The sequence below is a fragment of the Clinocottus analis genome, unplaced genomic scaffold (assembly GCF_023055335.1).
Source record: "Clinocottus analis isolate CAN_PGR_092001 unplaced genomic scaffold, fCliAna1.0.p SCAF_68, whole genome shotgun sequence".
NCBI lineage: Eukaryota > Metazoa > Chordata > Actinopteri > Perciformes > Cottidae > Clinocottus > Clinocottus analis.
In genome coordinates, this window is record NW_027176227.1 from 77,661 (window position 1) to 97,660 (window position 20,000).

A 20,000-nucleotide genomic window follows, 5' to 3' on the forward strand; every position below is an offset into this window, starting at 1 on the left:
ACACACACACACACACACACACACACACACACACACACACACACACACACACACACACACACACACAGAACTCGACGCCTCTCGCTTGCTGACCTGCACACCTTCAAGACGCTGTGGCTCGGCTTCTTCTCGTCGTCGTGTCCAAGAGGAGGAGACTGAGCTCAGTGGTCAGCGCGGCCGTCTTTCAGTCAGAGGTTGGAGGTTCCAGCCCCGGACTCGTTGGTCGTGTTGTTGTGCCCTTGAGCTGGAAACTTCACCTGAACGTCTCCCTGTTGCTGTTTACGTGTGAAGAGCAAACGCGAAAGTTGCTTCTGCTGAAAGCATCAACGTAATGAGACAAAGTCCGGTTTTAAAGCAGGTTCCTCACCAAAGTTAACAAAAAGCGTTTATTCAGGTCCAGAAACAGACGAGAAGACGGAAGATGGGCAATAAATGCAAAATACAGATTTGTCAGTTTAAGAAGAAATGATCCTTTATCGATCCTCTTGGGCTCTTTGACCCGTCCTGTGAGCAGCGAGGGGTTAAGTGTGTTGCTCAGGGTGAACTGAGGGAGGGGATGGAACCCACAACCTTGTGGTAACGAGACGACCACACATCCTCCTGAGCTTCAGCCGCCCACAAACACTTTGAATACTGCAAACTGCTGGCCATTAGCAAGCTGTGTGAGATAACCAGTGACATCATCTGTAGATAGAAACCTCTGCTCTCGAGGAGGTCGTGGGCTCCGGTGCCGTCCAGACTGGATCTCACACCCTGCACGTCGCCCATCACATGACCTGCGATTATCTCAGTTACAGTTTTCATTCAGTGCCGTAATTAAGTTTTTTGTTTTTTCAATTTGCCCTCAAACTTATGTTTATGACCAAATAACCAAAAGAAATCGGACGTAAATATTGAACAAACACAGGAATAGTCTCAGTATCTCATTTACAGGCAGAAGCGACGTCATCGATTGAAAAGATGAGCAAAGAAAAGAGAACGCCTGTCTTTAAACCTGCGCTGCCTTGTAATCTGTAACCTGCCTCCATCTGTAATCTGTAACCTGCCTCCATCTGTAATCTGTAACCTGCCTCCATCTGTAATCTGTAACCTGCCTCCATCTGTAATCTGTAACCTGCCTCCATCTGTAATCTGTAACCTCCCTCCATCTGTAATCTGCCTCCATCTGTAATCTGTAACCTGCCTCCATCTGTAATCTGCCTCCATCTGTAATCTGTAACCTGCCTCCATCTGTAATCTGTAACCTGCCTCCATCTGTAATCTGTAACCTGCCTCCATCTGTAATCTGTAATCTGCCTCCATCTGTAATCTGTAACCTGCCTCCATCTTTAATCTGTAACCTCCCTCCATCTGTAATCTGTAACCTCCCTCCATCTGTAATCTGCCTCCATCTGTAATCTGTAATCTGCCTCCATCTGTAATCTGTAACCTGCCTCCATCTGTAATCTGTAACCTTCCTCCAGTAAAGCTGCCATCCCCAAAGGAACCGCCACCAGGGGAACGATCATCTCTCTGCTGGTGAGCGGACCAGGCCGAGCCAGGCGTTGGAAGAGGAGGGGGGAGACGGGGAGAAGAGGGGGGTACGAGGGGGAGGGGGGGGGGAGAGGGTGCGAGGGGCGGGGAGAGGGAAGGGGGAGAGGGAGGGGGGGAGGGGGAACGAGGGGGGGAGAGGGGGAGAGGGAGGGGGGGAGGTTGTCAGTCATGAGCACAGGGAGGTCCGGCACCAGGATGTTAGAAAGAGGAGCAAACGCTCGGCCAAAGAGACGCCGTCTGAAGGGCGGACGGCCACCGGACCGGCACACCGGACCGGCACACCGGACCAACCCGACACACCGGACCAACCCGACACACCGGACCAACCCGACACACCGGACCAACCCGACACACCGGACCAACCCGACACACCGGACCAACCCGACACACCGGACCGACACACCGGACCGACACACCGGACCAACCCGACACACCGGACCGGCACACCGGACCGACACACCGGACCAACCCGACACACCGGACCGGCACACCGGACCAACCCGACACACCGGACCGGCACACCGGACCAACCCGACACACCGGACCAACCCGACACACCGGACCGACACACCGGACCGACACACCGGACCGACACACCGGACCAACCCGACACACCGGACCGGCACACCGGACCGACACACCGGACCAACCCGACACACCGGACCGACACACCGGACCAACCCGACACACCGGACCGGCACACCGGACCAACCCGACACACCGGACCAACCCGACACACCGGACCGACACACCGGACCGACACACCGGACCAACCCGACACACCGGACCGGCACACCGGACCGACACACCGGACCAACCCGACACACCGGACCGACACACCGGACCAACCCGACACACCGGACCGGCACACCGCGGGCAGAGTCACGAGCAGCTGCCCAGGGGACGACGCCAGAGTTCATTGGAGAGCACGTTAGCTCTTTTCTCTGTTGGCCCGCGTGGAAACGTTCACGTTATGTTGATGAAGCAATGCTCGCTGAGGAGGAGAGAGCGAAGAAGGAGAGAGAGAAGGAGCGAAAGGAAAGAGAGAGAGACACAGCACGTCCTCTCTTCATTGATCAAGCGCTTATAGTTTAGGCCTCAAACGTCTTCAGACAAAGACGTCCGTGGAATATTATTATTATTATTAGAAAGAGCAATCGTCAAAGTGATGGGAGGATAAGGAGTGAATAGTACCATTAAACATATCGTCATACACAACACACGCTGCTGATGTTGCCATGTAGAGCTGGAACGCTGCACCGCTCATCTGCAAATACACATTAAAAAGCATCTTCCATGCGCTTTGTGCACGCGCAGCAGCAAGAAGAAGAAATGGTGTCAACTTTCACAGCGAGGGATCCAAAAATAGACCCTTTTTCCAATTGGGGATCACATTTGTAGGCACACAAAAGCCCACGGTAATCTTTCAATTTAAGGGAAGAACAAAACAATTAAAACAGAAAACTCAAAGGAACAATCTGTGACAGCGTGAGCGCCGCGAGCCAGACAAAGGAACCAGGACAGCGAGCGCCACAACAAAGCAAAGCGGCGACGGGAGAAGCTTCGACGGGTTCGAGGCCGCCGCCCTCCTCTTTCTCCTCCTCATCCTCGTTTTAATTGCATCTCGACGCCGAGGGACAGATAAATGTGACCCCGTGCCCCCTCCCTCCAAGTCTGTCTCTCTGACGCCTGCTGATTCGGGCTGGGAGTCACCAGAGGTCCCACGATGCGATATCATCACGATGCGATATTATCACGATGCGATATCATCACGATGCGATATCATCACGATGCGATATCATCACGATGCGATATCATCACGATGCGATATCATCACGATGCGATATCATCACGATGCGGTATTATCACGATGCGATATTATCACGATGCGGTATTATCACGATGCGGTATTATCACGATGCGGTATTATCGCGGTATTATCACGATATCATCACAATATCATCACGATGCGATATTATCACGATATCATCACAATATCATCACGATGTGATATCATCACGATATCATCACAATATCATCACGATGTGATATCATCACGATATCATCACAATATCATCACGATGTGATATCATCACGATGAGATATTATGACGATATCATCACAATATCCTCACGATGCGATATTATCACGATATTATCACAATATCATCACGATGTGATATCATCACGATGAGATATTATCACGATATCATCACAATATCATCACGATGTGATATCATCACGATGAGATATTATCACGATATCATCACGATATCATCACAATATCATCACGATTCGATATTATCACAATATCATCACACTGTAATCACGATGCGATATTATCACGATGCGATATCATCACGATACATAATGTAATGCGATTTATTACATTTTTTTCAACATCAAATTGTCCCCAAAGGGAAACTTTGGAGACAAAAAAATTAATTGATTGTATTATTCAAAACGTTTAGGATTGATTAAATAAAATATCGATACTCGGCTTCCGTGTAAAATATTGCGATACTGCGCTGAATCGATTCCCCTCCTGCTGATGGAGGTCGTGAACCGTCTTCCTGTATCGTGAGTCTTCTCTCTGCTGATGACATCATCATCAGCTGCAGCTGTGTGTTCATACTCTGTGTTCATATCAAGCAGCTGCAGGTTATTGGGGACACATCATCATCATCATCATCAGTGTTTCCTCATCATAGGAGAAGCACGAGAGGAAGAAACGGCCATGTTTCTAGAAATGGATCATCATAGTGTGTCGATGAGCAGCGCTCTGCTGTCATTAAGGGAGGCTCAGCAACAGCAGCTCCAGACCGGCATGAAAAAAGAAAAACATGAATAATGAGCAAAGAAATGCACCATGGCAACCATGTTGATGAAAATTATTCATTCCTTTTCATGGTTTATGTCCTTCATGTTCAGAGCGCCGTTTTATTCCTGAAGCGACGGATGTTCAGTGAACTCTGCCGTTGTGTAGTTTTGTGTTGCGTACCCTGGCCGAGCGTGTCGCTACAGCGGCGGCGCCATGAGACGCTGGCGGCGCCCAACTTCCCTCTGATGCTCTACAAGTCCAACTTCTCTCTGATGCTCTACAGTCCAACTTCCCTCTGATGCTCTACAAGTCCAACTTCTCTCTGGCGCTCTACAGCCCAACTTCCCTCTGATGCTCTACAAGTCCAACTTCTCTCTGGCGCTCTACAGCCCAACTTCCCTCTGATGCTCTACAGTCCAACTTCCCTCTGATGCTCTACAGTTCAACTTCCCTCTGATGCTCTACAGCCCAACTTCCCTCTGGCGCTCTACAGCCCAACTTCCCTCTGATGCTCTACAACCCAACTTCCCTCTGATGCTCTACAGCCCAACTTCCCTCTGATGCTCTACAGCCCAACTTCCCTCTGATGCTCTACAACCCAACTTCTCTCTGGCGCTCTACAGCCCCAACTTCTCTCTGATGCTCTACAACCCAACTTCCCTCTGGCGCTCTACAGTCCAACTTCCCTCTGATGCTCTACAGCCCAACTTCTCTCTGATGCTCTACAGCCCAACTTCCCTCTGATGCTCTACAGCCCAACTTCCCTCTGATGCTCTACAGCCCCAACTTCCCTCTGATGCTCTACAGCCCCAACTTCCCTCTGGCGCTCTACAGCCCAACTTCTCTCTGGCGCTCTACAGCCCAACTTCCCTCTGGCGCTCTACAGCCCAACTTCCCTCTGATGCTCTACAGTCCAACTTCTCTCTGATGCTCTACAACCCAACTTCCCTCTGATGCTCTACAGTCCAACTTCCCTCTGATGCTCTACAGTCCAACTTCCCTCTGATGCTCTACAGCCCAACTTCCCTCTGGCGCTCTACAGCCCAACTTCTCTCTGGCGCTCTACAGTCCAACTTCCCTCTGATGCTCTACAGTCCAACTTCTCTCTGATGCTCTACAACCCAACTTCCCTCTGATGCTCTACAGCCCAACTTCCCTCTGGCGCTCTACAGCCCAACTTCTCTCTGGCGCTCTACAGCCCAACTTCTCTCTGGCGCTCTACAGCCCAACTTCCCTCTGGCGCTCTACAGCCCAACTTCTCTCTGGCGCTCTACAGCCCAACTTCTCTCTGATGCTCTACAGCCCAACTTCCCTCTGGCGCTCTGCAACCCAACTTCCCCTGGTACTCGATTGTTCTAACTTCTCCATGCTCTTGTGAGGGTGGAAGGAAGAGCAGCATCTTGAGTCTGGGCATTGAACCACCGGACCGTCTGAGGCCACAGAGCGAGCCGCAAAGAGACGCGAGGCGGCACGAATGCCGCCAACGCGACGGCGCCCAGTTACCCCGCTCCGTGGATCGCACGCCATCGCCTGGACTTTAGGGCCGTGGTTCACCCGAGATGAAGGTAATTTTTTTATAAGGCCGGGTCCTGCGCATCCCATTGAGTACGACCACGCTGCTAATGCTGCTGCTAACGCTGCTGCTAATGCTGCTGCTAATTCTGGTGCTAATGCTGCTGCTCAACCAGGGAAAGTCTATATATTAGTCATCGTACAGTCACACTGACACGTTGCCCTCATCAGCCACACAGACACACAACAAGACAAACACACAGCAGCTAGGAGGACCACAACTTCGGAAAGTGTCTTGTTGTGGACGGTCATGAATTAAAGACTCTTAACTTCCTGTGAGCCTCCATTCCTGTTTTCACAGCTTTGAAGAGTGGAAACACAAACACACAACTGGAGAGCAGACACAAGAAATAGTGCACAACTAATGTCTTGCAGGGTGAAACCTCCCATGAAAGATGGGTGTGTGTGTGTGTGTGTGTGTGTGTGTGTGTGTGTGTGTGTGTGTGTGTGTGTGTGTGTGTGTGTGTGTGTGTAAGGGGGGGGGGGGGTAATTGTCGGGCTTTAGTGCGCGACCCCAGCGGCTGGAGGGACGTCGATGACCTCACCGTGGTCACTCCGGGCGCGCGCGTCAGGCTCGAGGACGAGGCAAAACACACACGCGCCCGGCTGTTTACGGTGGCACGGACACGTGGCTTCACACCTCTGCGGCCACGCAGTGCGCGAGACAGTGAAGTTGAGCTGCTGGGTCGCGAGAGCGGCGGCGCGTCACGAGCAACACAACGAGCGCGCGGTGGTCAGGAGCGTTTTGTGCCGTCAAAGCGAACGCGGACTCACACCGACCAACCGAACTGGACTCCAGGGTAAAAAATAAACAGACGTTTGCTTGGACACGCACACGAAAAACAGCCTCCAGAAATCACGCAGGAGGTTTCGTGCCCTCCAGACGGGACGCGGGGACAGAAGAGCGGAGCCCGAAGAACACACGTCCAGACAGCGGGTCGTGCTAAAACACACGCACACAGACAGTAACACAATAATAGCATGACTCTGCTCCCCCCCCCCCCCCCCCCCCGCCTCCCTGCGGGCTCGGGCACGCAGGACAAGCCCTTTTCCCGCATTCAAGGCGTCGCGGCGCAGACATAATGTGAAGGACACCCCGCCTCCCTCACCTGGCATCTCGTCTTCAAAATCCATGTCGTCTCGTCCCTCGTCTTCATTGCTCAGCGACCCCGGCATCTTTATCTCATAGCACCCCCCCACCAAAAACCCTCTTTCAGAGGCTGAGACTCCTGAAGTTAACCCTCCAGACGCCGCAGCCGACGCGCTTTCACCCACAAAAAGAGAAAAAAAGAAATGTATCGTCGCCCAGTGAGAAAATATAAAACAAATATTAATTATATATTTTTTTGCAGTGAATCTGTAGGGGCTTGCTCTCCACGTACAAAAAAACTAAATTATAATTATAAAATAAAAATAAAAAACATTTATTATGTTTCCACTGATCTCTATCCAGGTCTTCCAGTCTGAAAAATAAGAAAGACAAAAATGGAACACACATGCCCAGATTGTGACGTCTGGTCTGTTGCCATGACGATGCATCCCATAATTTTACCCACAACTAGTTAGTCACGCTCTCTTAGTTAACACTTTAACTAGTAGCGTGCACGAGGAGGAAAAGGAAGAAAAGGCACGCGGGAGCCGAGACGACGAGGATCGAGTCCCGCGACGAGACAAAACTTCTGCTGCACACAAACCTCACATGAAGCAGAGCTGCACGCGGACCAACAACCCTCATATGAAGCAGAGCTGCACGTGGACCAACAACCCTCACATGAAGCAGAGCTGCACGCGGACCAACAACCCTCATATGAAGCAGAGCTGCACGCGGACCAACAACCCTCATATGAAGCAGAGCTGCACGCGGACCAACAACCCTCATATGAAGCAGAGCTGCACGCGGACCAACAACCCTCATATGAAGCAGAGCTGCACGCGGACCAAAAGTGTGTCTTAAGGGACAGGTGTACTATCTAAACAGGTGTACTATTTAAACAGGTGTACTATTTAAACAGGTGTACTATCTAAACAGGTGTACTATTTAAACAGGTGTACTATCTAAACAGGTGTACTATCTAAACATGTCGGTGGAATTCCTATTTTTGTAAATCACCTGAAAGCTGAAATAATCAGCCTCAAATCCGTCTCTGGGTTTGTGAGAAATTGGACCACAAACATAAACACGCAACTGCAGCCTGACTGTCGCGCGCTGTGACACGCCATGCCCCACGGGGCGCGTGCACGAGCTTCAACTTCTCTTCACGCGTCAGACACGAGCAGCAGGGAGGCTTCAGACTGACGTCACGTCGTTATAGATTCAGTTCATATAACCAGGGGCATTACTTGGTGCCACCTTCCCCGCTCTCTAACTATTCACCTGTCGGTGTTTACCTGTCGGTGTTTACCTTTGCTGCCTCAGGTTTCTGGAAACAGGACGAAGAGGAAACATCTCATCAAAAGCTGCAGCACAAGAAATAAAAAAGAGCTCCACTGTTGTAAACATGTCTGGTGAATGAGATGAATATATCTGCTTCTCAACACGGAGGCGTGCTCGATGCAAAATGAAAAGCCAACACGACGTCTTGTCTGAAAGGTTTATTCAAAGTGTAGTGAGGTTCAATCTTCGTCCTCTTCCTCCTCCTCGTCCTGGTTGATCTGGAAGTAGCGCAGCTCGTAGCTCTCCTTGGTGTTGGCCACGACCCGCAGCCAGTCCCTGAGGTTGTTCTTCTTCAGGTACTTCTTGGTGAGATACTTCAAGTACCTGCAGTACACGAGGGAGAAACAATCATATGAGATAGTCCTTTATTGTAGAAAGTAGATCACATTAATGTCCTAAAACACCTTCAATCAGATCAAAACTGCCTCCAGGTGTCAGTCTTTAAATATACAACACAACTTGACAATCTGATAAAAGCCAGCAATAGTTTGCATTTAGCTATAAAGCAATAAAACCATGATGTCATTATACGTTATGTTTGAGTGTGTTGAGTTATTAACTGATTGTAGAGATGCAGCGTGGACATATTTAAGTTAACTTGAGGATAAGAAAGCAGATGCGTGAATAAACATAAATATATGCAGAGCAGAGGTTACAAACGTCTCCACTGCTGCTTTTCCAGCTGAACGGCGTCCAGCGCTGCATTAAAGAGCCGGAGGTCCGTCTGAGCTGGAGGCTGACGTCTTCATGCAGCTTTTACACCTCAGTTTATACCAAAATCATAAAGAAATACTAAAGTGCAAAGAAATGTTCACGCAGAGTTCTATACAAAGACTTTGTTGTGTTGATTTCAGTGGAACAGACTTCTCCTGGAATATTTTTCCAACAGTGTAGACTTTCAAAGTTGCATTAAATTGGGATGTATGGATAAATATATATGTATTTATTTATTAGTAGCGTGTGGGTTTAAGTTTATTTGAAGTTCATCTCAGTAACATCTTACACCCAAAACACTTCTTCTGCACATGCAGCAGCAAAAATGGACTTTGTGGTCGTTAGTCAGCAACATCTGATTAGAAAAATAATGAAATAATGCCAAAATAACTAACTGCATGTTAAATAGAGAAATAGTGAAATTAACTGCTGTAGTTTTGGGTCTTGATATTTTTCCAGCTGGTTTTGTGGGAAACAACAAAGACATCAACAACGTTCTGAGGACAGAGCGTTTTACGCCAAGAGTCCAACATCTGTGTTAAAGACCAGGTGTCATCTTCTACTATTGTTCTGACGATGGAGAGCTGAGCGCCCAGGACACAGCAGGAGAAGTTACTCTACAATATGATAACGCTAAATAATAAAAAGTTGTATTTGTTGGGACGAGATGGTGGGACGTCTAAATCCTCAACGCTCTGCGAACGTCTCACTGAACACGCCTGTTCCTTGTCATTAATCTCTGGCTGGATATTACAGGACGGATGAACGCAGCATCGTGTCGTTGGTTTTTACCTCTTGGAGAAGGGAACTTCAGAGTTCACTGCGATCTTGCTCTTGCTCCTTTCGATGGACACAACACCGCCGCCGAGGCTTCCGGCTTTGCCGTTGACCTTGATGCGCTCCTGCAGGAACTGCTCCTGTTGGTGCAGAGGGACACAGGTGAGTCTCACACAACGCTGAGAGAGCAACACCTTGTTCAGTTCTCCATTAAAGACTCGCTGGATACTCTGCGTTCGTTCTTTGCTGCAAACCGATCACATCCAATGACGGGGTTCACACATGTTGACCTGCTGGTGTCCATGACCAGACATGCTGTGTAAGCAGTACACAGTGATAAAATGTAGTATTTAAACTAACAATGAGGATTCAAAGCATACAGTAAACCTTAAATGACTCAAATGAATGAGAGGCAATAGTTTGATTAAAAGAATAAACATTTATATAGATGTATGTATGCTGCTGATATGTTGAGCCTCTTTCTTTTAAAAGCAGATTCATTATTTATAACTCAGCGTGAATAAACATCATGAACACATGAATATAACACATTTACAGGACTTTTAAATGATTTTTTGAAAGGACTTCTCCATGCCTGTAAATAATTTTAAATGCTATGACTTTTCCAGGTGTTTAATCAGTCAGTGCTGTGTTTTAATGTTCATTTATACATATTAGTAATACTGTGTTGTACTTGTTTTTGGTATATTTGTCTTTCTGTGAAGTGTCAAATTACGTGTATTTGTACATGTATACATCTATAATGCTGTTAAAGCTCGTTATTGATCCCACTGACAGCAACGTTATGCGTTGTCTGTTGCGTGTCTGTTGTGTGTCTGTGAACGGCTCTACTCACAAAGTTGGCGGCATCCATGATGCCATCCTCCACAGGGTGAGTGCAGTCCAGGGTGAACTTCAGGATCTGCTTCTTCCTCTTCCCACCTTGTTTCCGGACCACCTGCTTCTTCTAGCACAGAAACCGAGAGGCTCAGCATAACCATGTATACAGTGTACACACAAATACACACACAATACTACAATATATATCATACTGATTACAGGATATCACTGAGCCATCGTACTTCCTAAAGGAAAGGCAGCACGTGACATGACTCAAGGTAAAAGCATTCAAATGAAACTTTACTCGTGCTTATTTCTCTGCTAGCTTAGCCACCGTTAGCTCTGGGCTCAACGTTAGCCCAACGTGGCTTTCGCCTCCTCGGTAAACAACGCGCTAAAAGAGCCTCAAACGCGCGCGACCCCTCCGCACAGGTGACCGCTGATCTAACACACGTCCACGAGCGCAGGTGGAGAGCTTAAACGCGTCGTCTGCATACAGTTTATTCGCTCGTTTTGTCTCCTTGCTACTCACTATCGGGGCCATGGCTGACGCGTGCAGCAGAAAAGGAAGGGGCGCCTACTGCGCATGCGCTATAACAGCGGGCCGCAAAGTCGATCGCATCGATTTGTTATCTGGGATCGATTACGTAAACGTGGATCCCGAGTTGGCTGCTGCCTGTTACAGCACTGGGTTATTCCGGGCAATAATGTGCTGTTATAAATGCTCTTTTTGGTATGTTTTTGTTGTTAATACACATTTGTTATACATATTTGTTACAGGAGCTTAAAGTATTGCTTGAATACAATTCTAATCATTTGTTGGAAACTCCTTCCACTTACGTATGTTTATAAGTCATGCTCAAATTAAAAAACTATTTAATCACAATCATCAAGAAGTAAAGTTTTAAATAATGATCATATTTTAATCTAATGTAACTACTGTAAATTTATCCTTCTTTACATTTTTTATTACTGTTTTACTGTTTATTTATATTGCTGGATTTTGATTTACTATATGTGTCTCTTGCGTGCAATGCCTCTGCGATCCTGTAATTTCCCCATTGCAGGACGAATAAAGGATTATCTTATTTGTATCTTATAACAATTAGTAAAAAAAAGTAAATAATATTAGACTTGTATTAAACCGTTCCTCACTGACAGTGGAAGCTGTACTGCGCCCCTCTAACGCTGACGTCATGACGTTAGCTAACGATAAACGTCATGACGTTCGATAAACGTAAATAACGTTAACGTTAACGTAACGACATCCACTTTTCTTCGTGTCTCACTCCGATCTCAGAAACGCTGCCCGGCCGTGTGCCCCCCCCCCCCCCCCCCCCCCCCTTCAAAACAAAAACAAAAACAACTCTTCGGATCACGTGATGGCATATTTTGATTTCAAAACGGCAAATTTCGCCGAAAGGTGACAAGTTTGCAGGAATGAAAACTTTCTATTCCCATTACCTCTTTGATTCCTGACCACCTTTGGGGGGGGAGACGCCGCTGTTTTGGGTGAATGACGTCACGTGCGATCTGGAGGTGTTAACCACTTGTGTGCCGAAGCCAAAGTAGTGACTTTTAAAAAATATATAGTTATAATTGTTACAAAAACCTTCCCAAAAACACTGTTTTATCGAAGCATGAACATGAGATAACCGTAGTTTAAGGATGTGATCTTAAAAAAAAGAAAATTAGAAAATATATATATATTTTCTTTTTTGGGAAAATTAATATTCGGGGCTAATTACAAAATATCCCGTATGTTTTAACCTGGGGATGCCACTGCTTATGAGTCCAAGACGCAACAACACGAGCGAGACTCTATATCAGGACAACAGTGTTTGTAATCTGTGCGTGGCAGCAATATGAAATGTCCCTTCAGCGCTCTGCAGGTGGGGGCCGGTCGAGGTGCTGCCAGCTGCCCGGGGCCGGAGCCCAGCGGCCCTCTGAAGCCTCTCTGCATCGCTGTCATTCCTGCTGTGGGGCAGCTGATAGCGCTGAAGGGAGAGAGGCTGAGAGTGTCTGACAGCAGCACGCTGCCGGTCTGCAGCTTGGCTGCTCGTGTACTGCCGGTGCTGCTGTTGGTATTTATTTGACAGTTTTGGGGGGACGTCACTCATCACACACCTGACAAGGTAAGAGACAGAATGAAGAAGAAAAAATACTTGTTTACTCCAATTATTAGCATCTGATTCATTCAAACAAAGTGTTGCATAACAAAGTTGCTTCTGCCTCTTTAATAACTAGTGGAATACTTGAACCATTACACATGCAGCATGTTTCATGATTCCCTCTTTTCATGCAGATGGCTGGAGAAATCTTCACCAACTTGGACAACCTGTGTAATGTGGATTGCACCAACGTGCACCCGCTGGTGTGTCACCTGTGCCACGAGCAGTACCAGTCCCCCTGTCTGCTGGACTGCTACCACATCTTCTGTGCCCGCTGCCTGCGAGGCCGGACCAGCGACAGCCGCCTCAGCTGCCCCCTCTGCGGGTAAGAGATAGCACTGTGTGTGTGGGAGGTGGGGAGGGGGGGCTACCTGGATACCACTCCTGTGGTATGAAGCCATGACCCAAACACACTGAGGTGATGCTGAGTCATGAGAAGGTGATATCAAGGGGATGAAGCTGTTAATGAACAATATTTCTCCTTGAATCCTCTGGAGGAGTCAAACATTCAAACGTTCCCACAGGCCCCGTTGTCTTTGGGACCGCGTCGCTCAAAGAGGATTCGTTCCACATAAGTGGCCTAGTGGGTTGGTTCGGTCGGTGCAGGAGATTTGAGGAGGATCCCGTTGGTTTCAGAGATTAGGTGTCTCCGTGTTGGGTTCGAGGCCCGTGTCGGGGGAGAGCGGGCCGAGTGGCCGGAGCAGCTGCGCGGGTCATGCTCTGGTTTAGTCTTTGCACCCGATGCCCCAGAGAGCAAGTTCCTCTCAGACCAGTCACACAGCAAACAAAAGCACTCTGGTATTTGGCACCGGGCCAGCAGCTTAGGGCAATCAAGAGCCGTCACATGACACCGATCCATTTCATCCCTATTAAGGAACCACTCGTGGTCACCAGTCACCTTCAGGCCGTGTTCTCCTTCCCGTCGCCAAAGCACCGGGACGTTTGGAGACGCTCCTCTGTCGAGTCCTTTCTCCTGTACAACTTGACCCAGATTTTTGGATTCCTCTCGTGCGTGCGTGTGTGTGCGTGTGTGTGTGTGTGTGCGTGCGTGTGTGGATGCAGAGAATCAACCGGTGGTGAGTTTCATCATCGCTGCATGATGCTACACACAGTTTCACTGATTGATGGAGGTTTTCCGCCCCAATCGTTTATGCGCGACAGCGGGACAATCACACCCCCACCGCCAGCACACACACTGCACCAACATCGCAGCGTTTGTGAAGGTACAACAACGGATGTTTGTCACACTGATTCAAATCTAAATCCCTCCTGATGAGCCGCCCCCGACTCTGCAGCGTCACATCCTCCTCTGGGGCTTCGCGTCTGAACTCCTCACGCCGCCGCCGCGTCGCGAGCCAAGCGGTTGAGAATCAAACCGGAATGATGAAACTGCCTCGACAAACTGAGGCTGGGCCCGAGGCCTCATTTAGCTGCCGTTAGCTATTTGATATGAACCTGTGTTGAGGTCGACCACGTGTTCCAGTCAGCTGAACAATCAAAGTAGGAACAGCTTTTCTTCTTTGCACGAGGCGCTGATGAAAAACAAACAGAGGCCGTCTCTGGTTCTCTATGGAAATAACCCCGCGGGCACCGAGCCGGCGCCCTGCTGGCCGGGCTCAGGGGCTCGTTGCCCGCGGCGACTATTCCCACCGGCCTGCAGACAGCTGCTCCGTCAAGAAGCTCGTAATCTAGGAATCCTCCTCTCTGCTATTTGTGGAACACAATAGATCCCCGTTGCTATGAAAAGCGGATAAAACACGCACAGCGGGCCTGTGACTCAGAATGAGGCAAACGGCATTGTGGGTAATATCAAAACAGGCCGCCGCAGATGTCGTCGATTCAAACAAGAAACTGACCTCTGCATCCGCTGTGACGTCATTCACTGTTTTTAAATCAGGACTAAAACACCCAAAATGAATCTCTTTCCAATTTTAGGTCAATTGTTGTTTTAATTTTAAGGGATATTTTAGGTTGTCAACAAAGTTCCCTAAACTTGAGAAACAATTTACATTATAATCATTTTCTGGAGGTTTAAATTTCTGGGTTTGAATTGACCCCAAAGGGTAAAAAATCTTTAGTAAATTTGAAGGTAACGGGAGGGTTAAAATGTTGTTTAATAAACAATTAGTTCATTAATCACTATTAATAAAGATAGAGTAAATTATGTAAAATATGAAAACTCTTCAGATTGATTCTGCAGATGAAACGTGAACGTCTGTCTTTGAATATCTGCAGATTCAAAGATCCGAGCTGGACCGTCTCGTGAGCTTTATTTAGAGGTATGAAAGCAGGTATTCATCATGTTCTGAGAGGAAAAGAACACACACTTTAAATGAGAGAAAACAGAACGCCATCTTCTGGAATGTCACAAGAAATGCACCAAACAGTGAGATAAAGGTTGCATCTTTATTACAGCAACGACTACGTCTTTTACAAGTGACTCATTTCATTTCACTCTACAATATATTTTGTCGATTCCCTTTCTGACGGAAACCACCGTTTGCCCTGCGTCCAACTTAAGGAATGAAAAACAGAAGAGAATATGCAGCGGTGGAGTCAGAGGCTGTTTGACTGGACATCATGCGGCGGCTCACTCCTTCAGTCCTCTTTGCTGCCGCCGGCGGTCTCTTGGTTCTCTTGGTTCTCTTGGTATCCCTCGGTCTTCATGTCGTTCAGGCCGAGGTCTTCGTTCTGCTCAAACGAGCGGGCGTACCTCTCAGTGGTGAGCTCGGGGTCGGGATCCGGGGCGTACACGTTCTGCATGTAGCTGTTCCCCGCCGGATCGTCCAGGACCACGTGGACCTGCATTTCTCCGGCGACGATCCTGTCGATCTTCTCCCCGAACGCCCGCAGCTTCGCCACCCGATCGGAGACGCCGCTGTCGCCGCAGATGAAGGGGTTCTTGGAGACGATCAGGTCCTTGACGTCCGCCAGCAGCCCCTCCAGCGTGGTGAACTTCCCGCACACGGCCCCCATGCCCAGCTCAAACTCCAGCTCCGGGATGGCGACGTTGCACGTCTCCGACTTGAGCACGTCCCGCGACATGTCGGACACGTCGGTGATCCTCAGGGTGATCTTGGTGCCCAGGGCCTCTGTGGCGCCGCCCGATTTCACCTCGTTGGTCCGATGGCCGCAGCGATCGCAGTTGGTGGCCATGATGATGACCTCCTTGAAGTGGGGGATCTGGACGAGCTTCATGTTGGTGGAGGCCGGCGCGCAGCACTCGGGGCAGTTGGTGGCGAAGGCCAGGACCTCGCCCCTCATGGTGTCCAGGTCGCTGGGGGCCGGCTCCTCGTCCACATCGTCGTCATCGTCGTCCGCCCTCAGGCCCAGCCGCGAGTCCTGCTGGAGGGTCCTCTTGAAGTGGGACACGACGAGAGCCTCGTCCCGCTGAGGGGCCGCGGGGTTCTCCACGAAGCTGTTGCCGGACGGATCCTCGATCACCAGCGTGAACTCCTCCTCGACCTCCTTCAGCCTCCTCAGCTTCCGGATGAAGCCCTCGATCTTCTCGGCCACCTCGGGGTCGGCTTCCCGCCGCGCCGGCTGCTCCTGCTCCAGCCCCGCGGCCGCCCGGTCCAGCAGGCCCTCGATGGTGGAAAGGACGCCTTTCTGGGTGAAGGGAGGGATCTCGAAATCCAGCTCGGGGATCCTGGTGGTCGCGCTGTCTGCCTTCACGACCTCCCGGTTCAAGTCGTCCTTCGTTCGGACTCTGAGCGTGTAGCAGACGCCCTGGTCCTGTATGCGACCCGCGGACTGGATCTCGGTGTTGGACCAGTTGCACTCGTCGCAGTTGAAAGAGCTGACGATGACTTCTTTGAAGAAGGGTATTTTGGTGAGAAGTAAACGTGTCGTACCGTTGCGGTGGCAGTTCATACACATACTCTCGATCTCGGTGGGCTCCCAGTCGTCGTTTTCGGCGTTAATATCCTGGAAGAGGTTCTCCCCTCGCACGTTCTCCTCCGTAATAACAGACATTTCTCACGTCGGATACCGTTTCCTTCTCAGGCGGACAAGCTGCTTGATTTGCGCGTTGGCGTTTCTCCTTCAGGAGTAACTTTGCTGGAACTTTCTAGCTCGATGACACACCGTCGAGCCTCAAAACACACGGAGGAGAGTGCGCACCGTGCTGTCCGGCTACTTCCGCATTCTCTTCTTCTAAGGTGGAGGCGTGTGTAAGCTCACTGCTGCCCCCGCCAGGTGTTCTGCGGTACTGCGGGGTAATGATTCAGTGCTGATCAAACAGGTGTGAACTGTAACTTCAACTAAAATATCCAGTCGGCGGTTCTTTGTGTAATTATGTACATATTTGAATTGTGAATTCTAACTTTACTTACATTTAAAATAAATAATGCAGCATACATTTAATGCAGCATACAATGTTCCCAGAAAAGTTATTTCTGGGAACATTTTTAGATGTGAGATGTATTTGTGGAAGGGATGCTGTATTAGATGCTCTCGGATTATTTTTTCTCAAATAATAATAATATATATTGTGGCCTTGTGTGTGTGTGTGTGTGTGTGTGTGTGTGTGTGTGTGTGTGTGTGTGTGTGTGTGTGTGTGTGTGTGTGTGTGTGTGTTCACTTTTTGTTATTTTTGTTTTATTTAAGTTTTCGTTCAAAGGGATGTGGACTGAAAAGGAAAAAAAGTGCACATTTCACTTAGCTGACACTTTTATCTAAAGTGACTCACAATAAGTGCATTTAACCGTATACAAACTCAGAACAACAGGAATAAAGAAAGTATCATTTCTTCCAGACAGCGTAACTACAAAGTGCTATCAGTACGTGTCATTTAAAGCCACTAAAGTGCTTTCTTTATTCAAGGTGTCGTCACATGAACTAATCACTGCTCTTCTTGTTTATTTTCATCAGATCAAGCTGTGTTGGTTATTCCTGGCATCCATACACTAGAATAACGTGTCTGGTGATGCGTTGTGATGTTCTCATGCTGCGTGAATGTTGGTCTTCACAGATACTCGTCCGTCTTAAAGGGGAACAGCTCGCTGCCGCCTGAAGACCGGCTGCTCAGGTTCCTGGTGGACAACAACGCGGACGCTGAGGAGACAGTGCAGTGTGCCAACTGTGACCAGCAAAGTGACAAAAAGGTAAGAATAACGTCAATAATCACATTGATGAACCCGTTGAGTCCTCTGGACTTCTCCCTGTGCTTGAGTCGTCGTAGGAACCCCAAGAGCAAAGTCTTGGTAAAAAAATGTATCTGCAAAAACATCACTTTTAGCAGATATTTTGATCGTAACTATGAACATCCAGCATGAGTGTTTGAGAGTCCATAGTTTTTAAAACAGTATTGCTCAGTAATACCAATAAGACACCTTTTGGGAAAGTTTAAAGAATCAGAATCTGCAGAAGAAATCTCAATAAAACAAAGAAGGAGTTTGAGTCAGAAAACTGTTGTTCGGTTCAAACATGGAAAAGTTACTTATTTTATGGCAAAACATTGGCTGGTTTGGGCATGCTGGGTATTAAAATGTTCACCAGCTTCCGTACTTGCTGTATGCCACGGTTTTAGAAATGAGGGAGGGGGTTCGGTGCGCTTGGTTTCCAAGTGAAGGTCCCTTACATCATTGCAACTTAACGGATACTGAACACAGGCATCAGAAATAAAAAATACACTTTCATTGCCCCACTGAAATGATATTTGTATTGTTTTCCTTCCCCTTACAGGACGCAGGAGGGATGTACTACTGCAACACCTGCAGCCAGCCGCTCTGCAGCGCCTGCAGGGAGTCGACCCACAAGGCCAGAATGTTTTCCCACCATGAGATCGTGTCCCTGGCCAAACGCTCCAGAGCCAAACACAGGAAGTGCTGTGAGTGCCGCCTGTAATATTCAGTCCAGAGCTCAGCCTCAGGGCTGCGTCACAGCGCTGAAGAAGCGTGTGAAGCCACGAGGAGACTCTTCTGTGTGTAAATGACCATCGCGGTGCAAAAGGCACCTTGTTAACCGGACCTTTATCAGCCAGCTTGTGCTCGCTTTCTCAACCTCTGGTATTTCTATTTCTGCACCCAGAATACTTCACCTCCTGCGCTCCAGTGGACGGAGGTTAAACGCTGTGTTTGTCTCCACAGCGCTGCACGAGGAGCCCTACATCCTGTTCTCCACACAGAACAAGTCCATGCTGTGCATCAAGTGCTTCAGAGACATGCAAGTGTGAGTCAACCCAAGTCCATGAAGTTCTTCTCTTCTCTCACCCTCCTGATTTTATTACATCCCCCATTCCTCACCAACCCTTCGCCGTCTTCACCAGAAAACTGCGAGCGCTCACCGGATGATGAGCGCCATGAAACTCAGCTGGAGGAAGAGATGAGGCTCAGTCTGGCGATAAGATCTTCAGTCAACTGAAACGAGCGATAAAGAGTTCCCAGAAGTTTCCTCTCGGTTCCTCTTTTCCAGCTTCAGGAACAACGTGACGTCTGAATTGAGGGATGGAAGGAGCTCGATCTGACTTTGAGTCTCTGTTTGAGGGGCGGGACTTAGCAAAGTGTGAACTGACCGTGAAACTAGTCTTCAGCATAAAGGGTCATTTTATTTTAAATTATTTAAAAAAAAAATCCATGTGGCTCATATTTGTGCAGATCTTTGATTGATGGAAACTTCTTCAGAGCTTAGTGGAGCCTGAAGCCTCAGAAGCTGTGAAGAACCCAGGTCGTAGCGGTGAAGTCTTTCTCTTCTCCGCGTTTACCTCTGCGTTTGTGTGTGTGTGTGTGTGTGTGTGTGTGTGTTTCCACAGGGAGAGCCGGACCCACTGCATGGACATAGACACGGCCTACATGCAGGGCTGTGACATGCTGGACCAGGCCGTGCTGGTGAGGATCACTCTGATCATCCGTTTGGCGCCGTGACATGTGCTGCAGGTGCACGTGTGAGCTCCTTACAATCCAGTTTGAACACACAAACATACACATGAGCGGTATCGCTGACTCCATCCGGGTCCAATAGCATCTGTTCGGGGCTCCTGTTGGTTCCTTACGGCTGGAGATGCTCATGTGTGGGCAGGAGACACTTTGGGTGCTCTTCAGTCATAAAAGCCTTGACAACGCTCGTGTTGAAGTTATGATGAAGGCTCCATGAGGAACGCTCGTGTTGAAGTTATGATGAAGGCTCCATGAGGAACGCTC

At 48.8% G+C, this 20,000-nt stretch overlaps 4 protein-coding genes across 9 annotated transcripts in view; 1 reads left to right on the forward strand and 3 right to left on the reverse strand.

The window, feature by feature from the left end:
* chd5 (chromodomain helicase DNA binding protein 5) overlaps positions 1-7,697 on the reverse strand; it is a 42,373-nt gene extending 34,676 nt beyond the window's left edge. For all 6 annotated transcript variants that reach the window (XM_068604333.1, XM_068604331.1, XM_068604332.1 and 3 more), the window contains exon 1: positions 7,035-7,697. In XM_068604333.1, coding sequence (XP_068460434.1) covers positions 7,035-7,101 — 67 coding nt within the window. In that variant the 5' untranslated portion in view covers positions 7,102-7,697. The remainder of the gene's footprint in view (positions 1-7,034) is intronic.
* An 805-nt stretch (positions 7,698-8,502) lies between these two features.
* Positions 8,503-11,294, reverse strand: LOC137804887 (large ribosomal subunit protein eL22-like). Its single transcript, XM_068604340.1, has 4 exons — positions 11,223-11,294; positions 10,707-10,817; positions 9,866-9,990; positions 8,503-8,683 (listed from the first exon to the last, which is right to left on the reverse strand). Exons 1-4 carry the CDS (start codon positions 11,232-11,234, stop codon positions 8,539-8,541), a joined length of 393 nt encoding a protein of 130 aa, XP_068460441.1. The 5' UTR covers positions 11,235-11,294; the 3' UTR covers positions 8,503-8,538.
* A 1,701-nt stretch (positions 11,295-12,995) lies between these two features.
* Positions 12,996-20,000, forward strand: part of LOC137804885 (RING finger protein 207-like) — a 30,405-nt gene continuing 23,400 nt past the window's right edge. The window contains exons 1-5 of the mRNA XM_068604336.1: positions 12,996-13,186; positions 17,834-17,966; positions 18,547-18,691; positions 18,951-19,032; positions 19,613-19,688. Coding sequence (XP_068460437.1) covers positions 12,996-13,186; positions 17,834-17,966; positions 18,547-18,691; positions 18,951-19,032; positions 19,613-19,688 — 627 coding nt within the window. The remainder of the gene's footprint in view (positions 13,187-17,833; positions 17,967-18,546; positions 18,692-18,950; positions 19,033-19,612; positions 19,689-20,000) is intronic.
* On the reverse strand, positions 15,249-16,998 carry zpr1 (ZPR1 zinc finger). The gene has a single exon (XM_068604344.1). It carries the CDS (start codon positions 16,834-16,836, stop codon positions 15,460-15,462), a length of 1,377 nt encoding a protein of 458 aa, XP_068460445.1. The 5' UTR covers positions 16,837-16,998; the 3' UTR covers positions 15,249-15,459.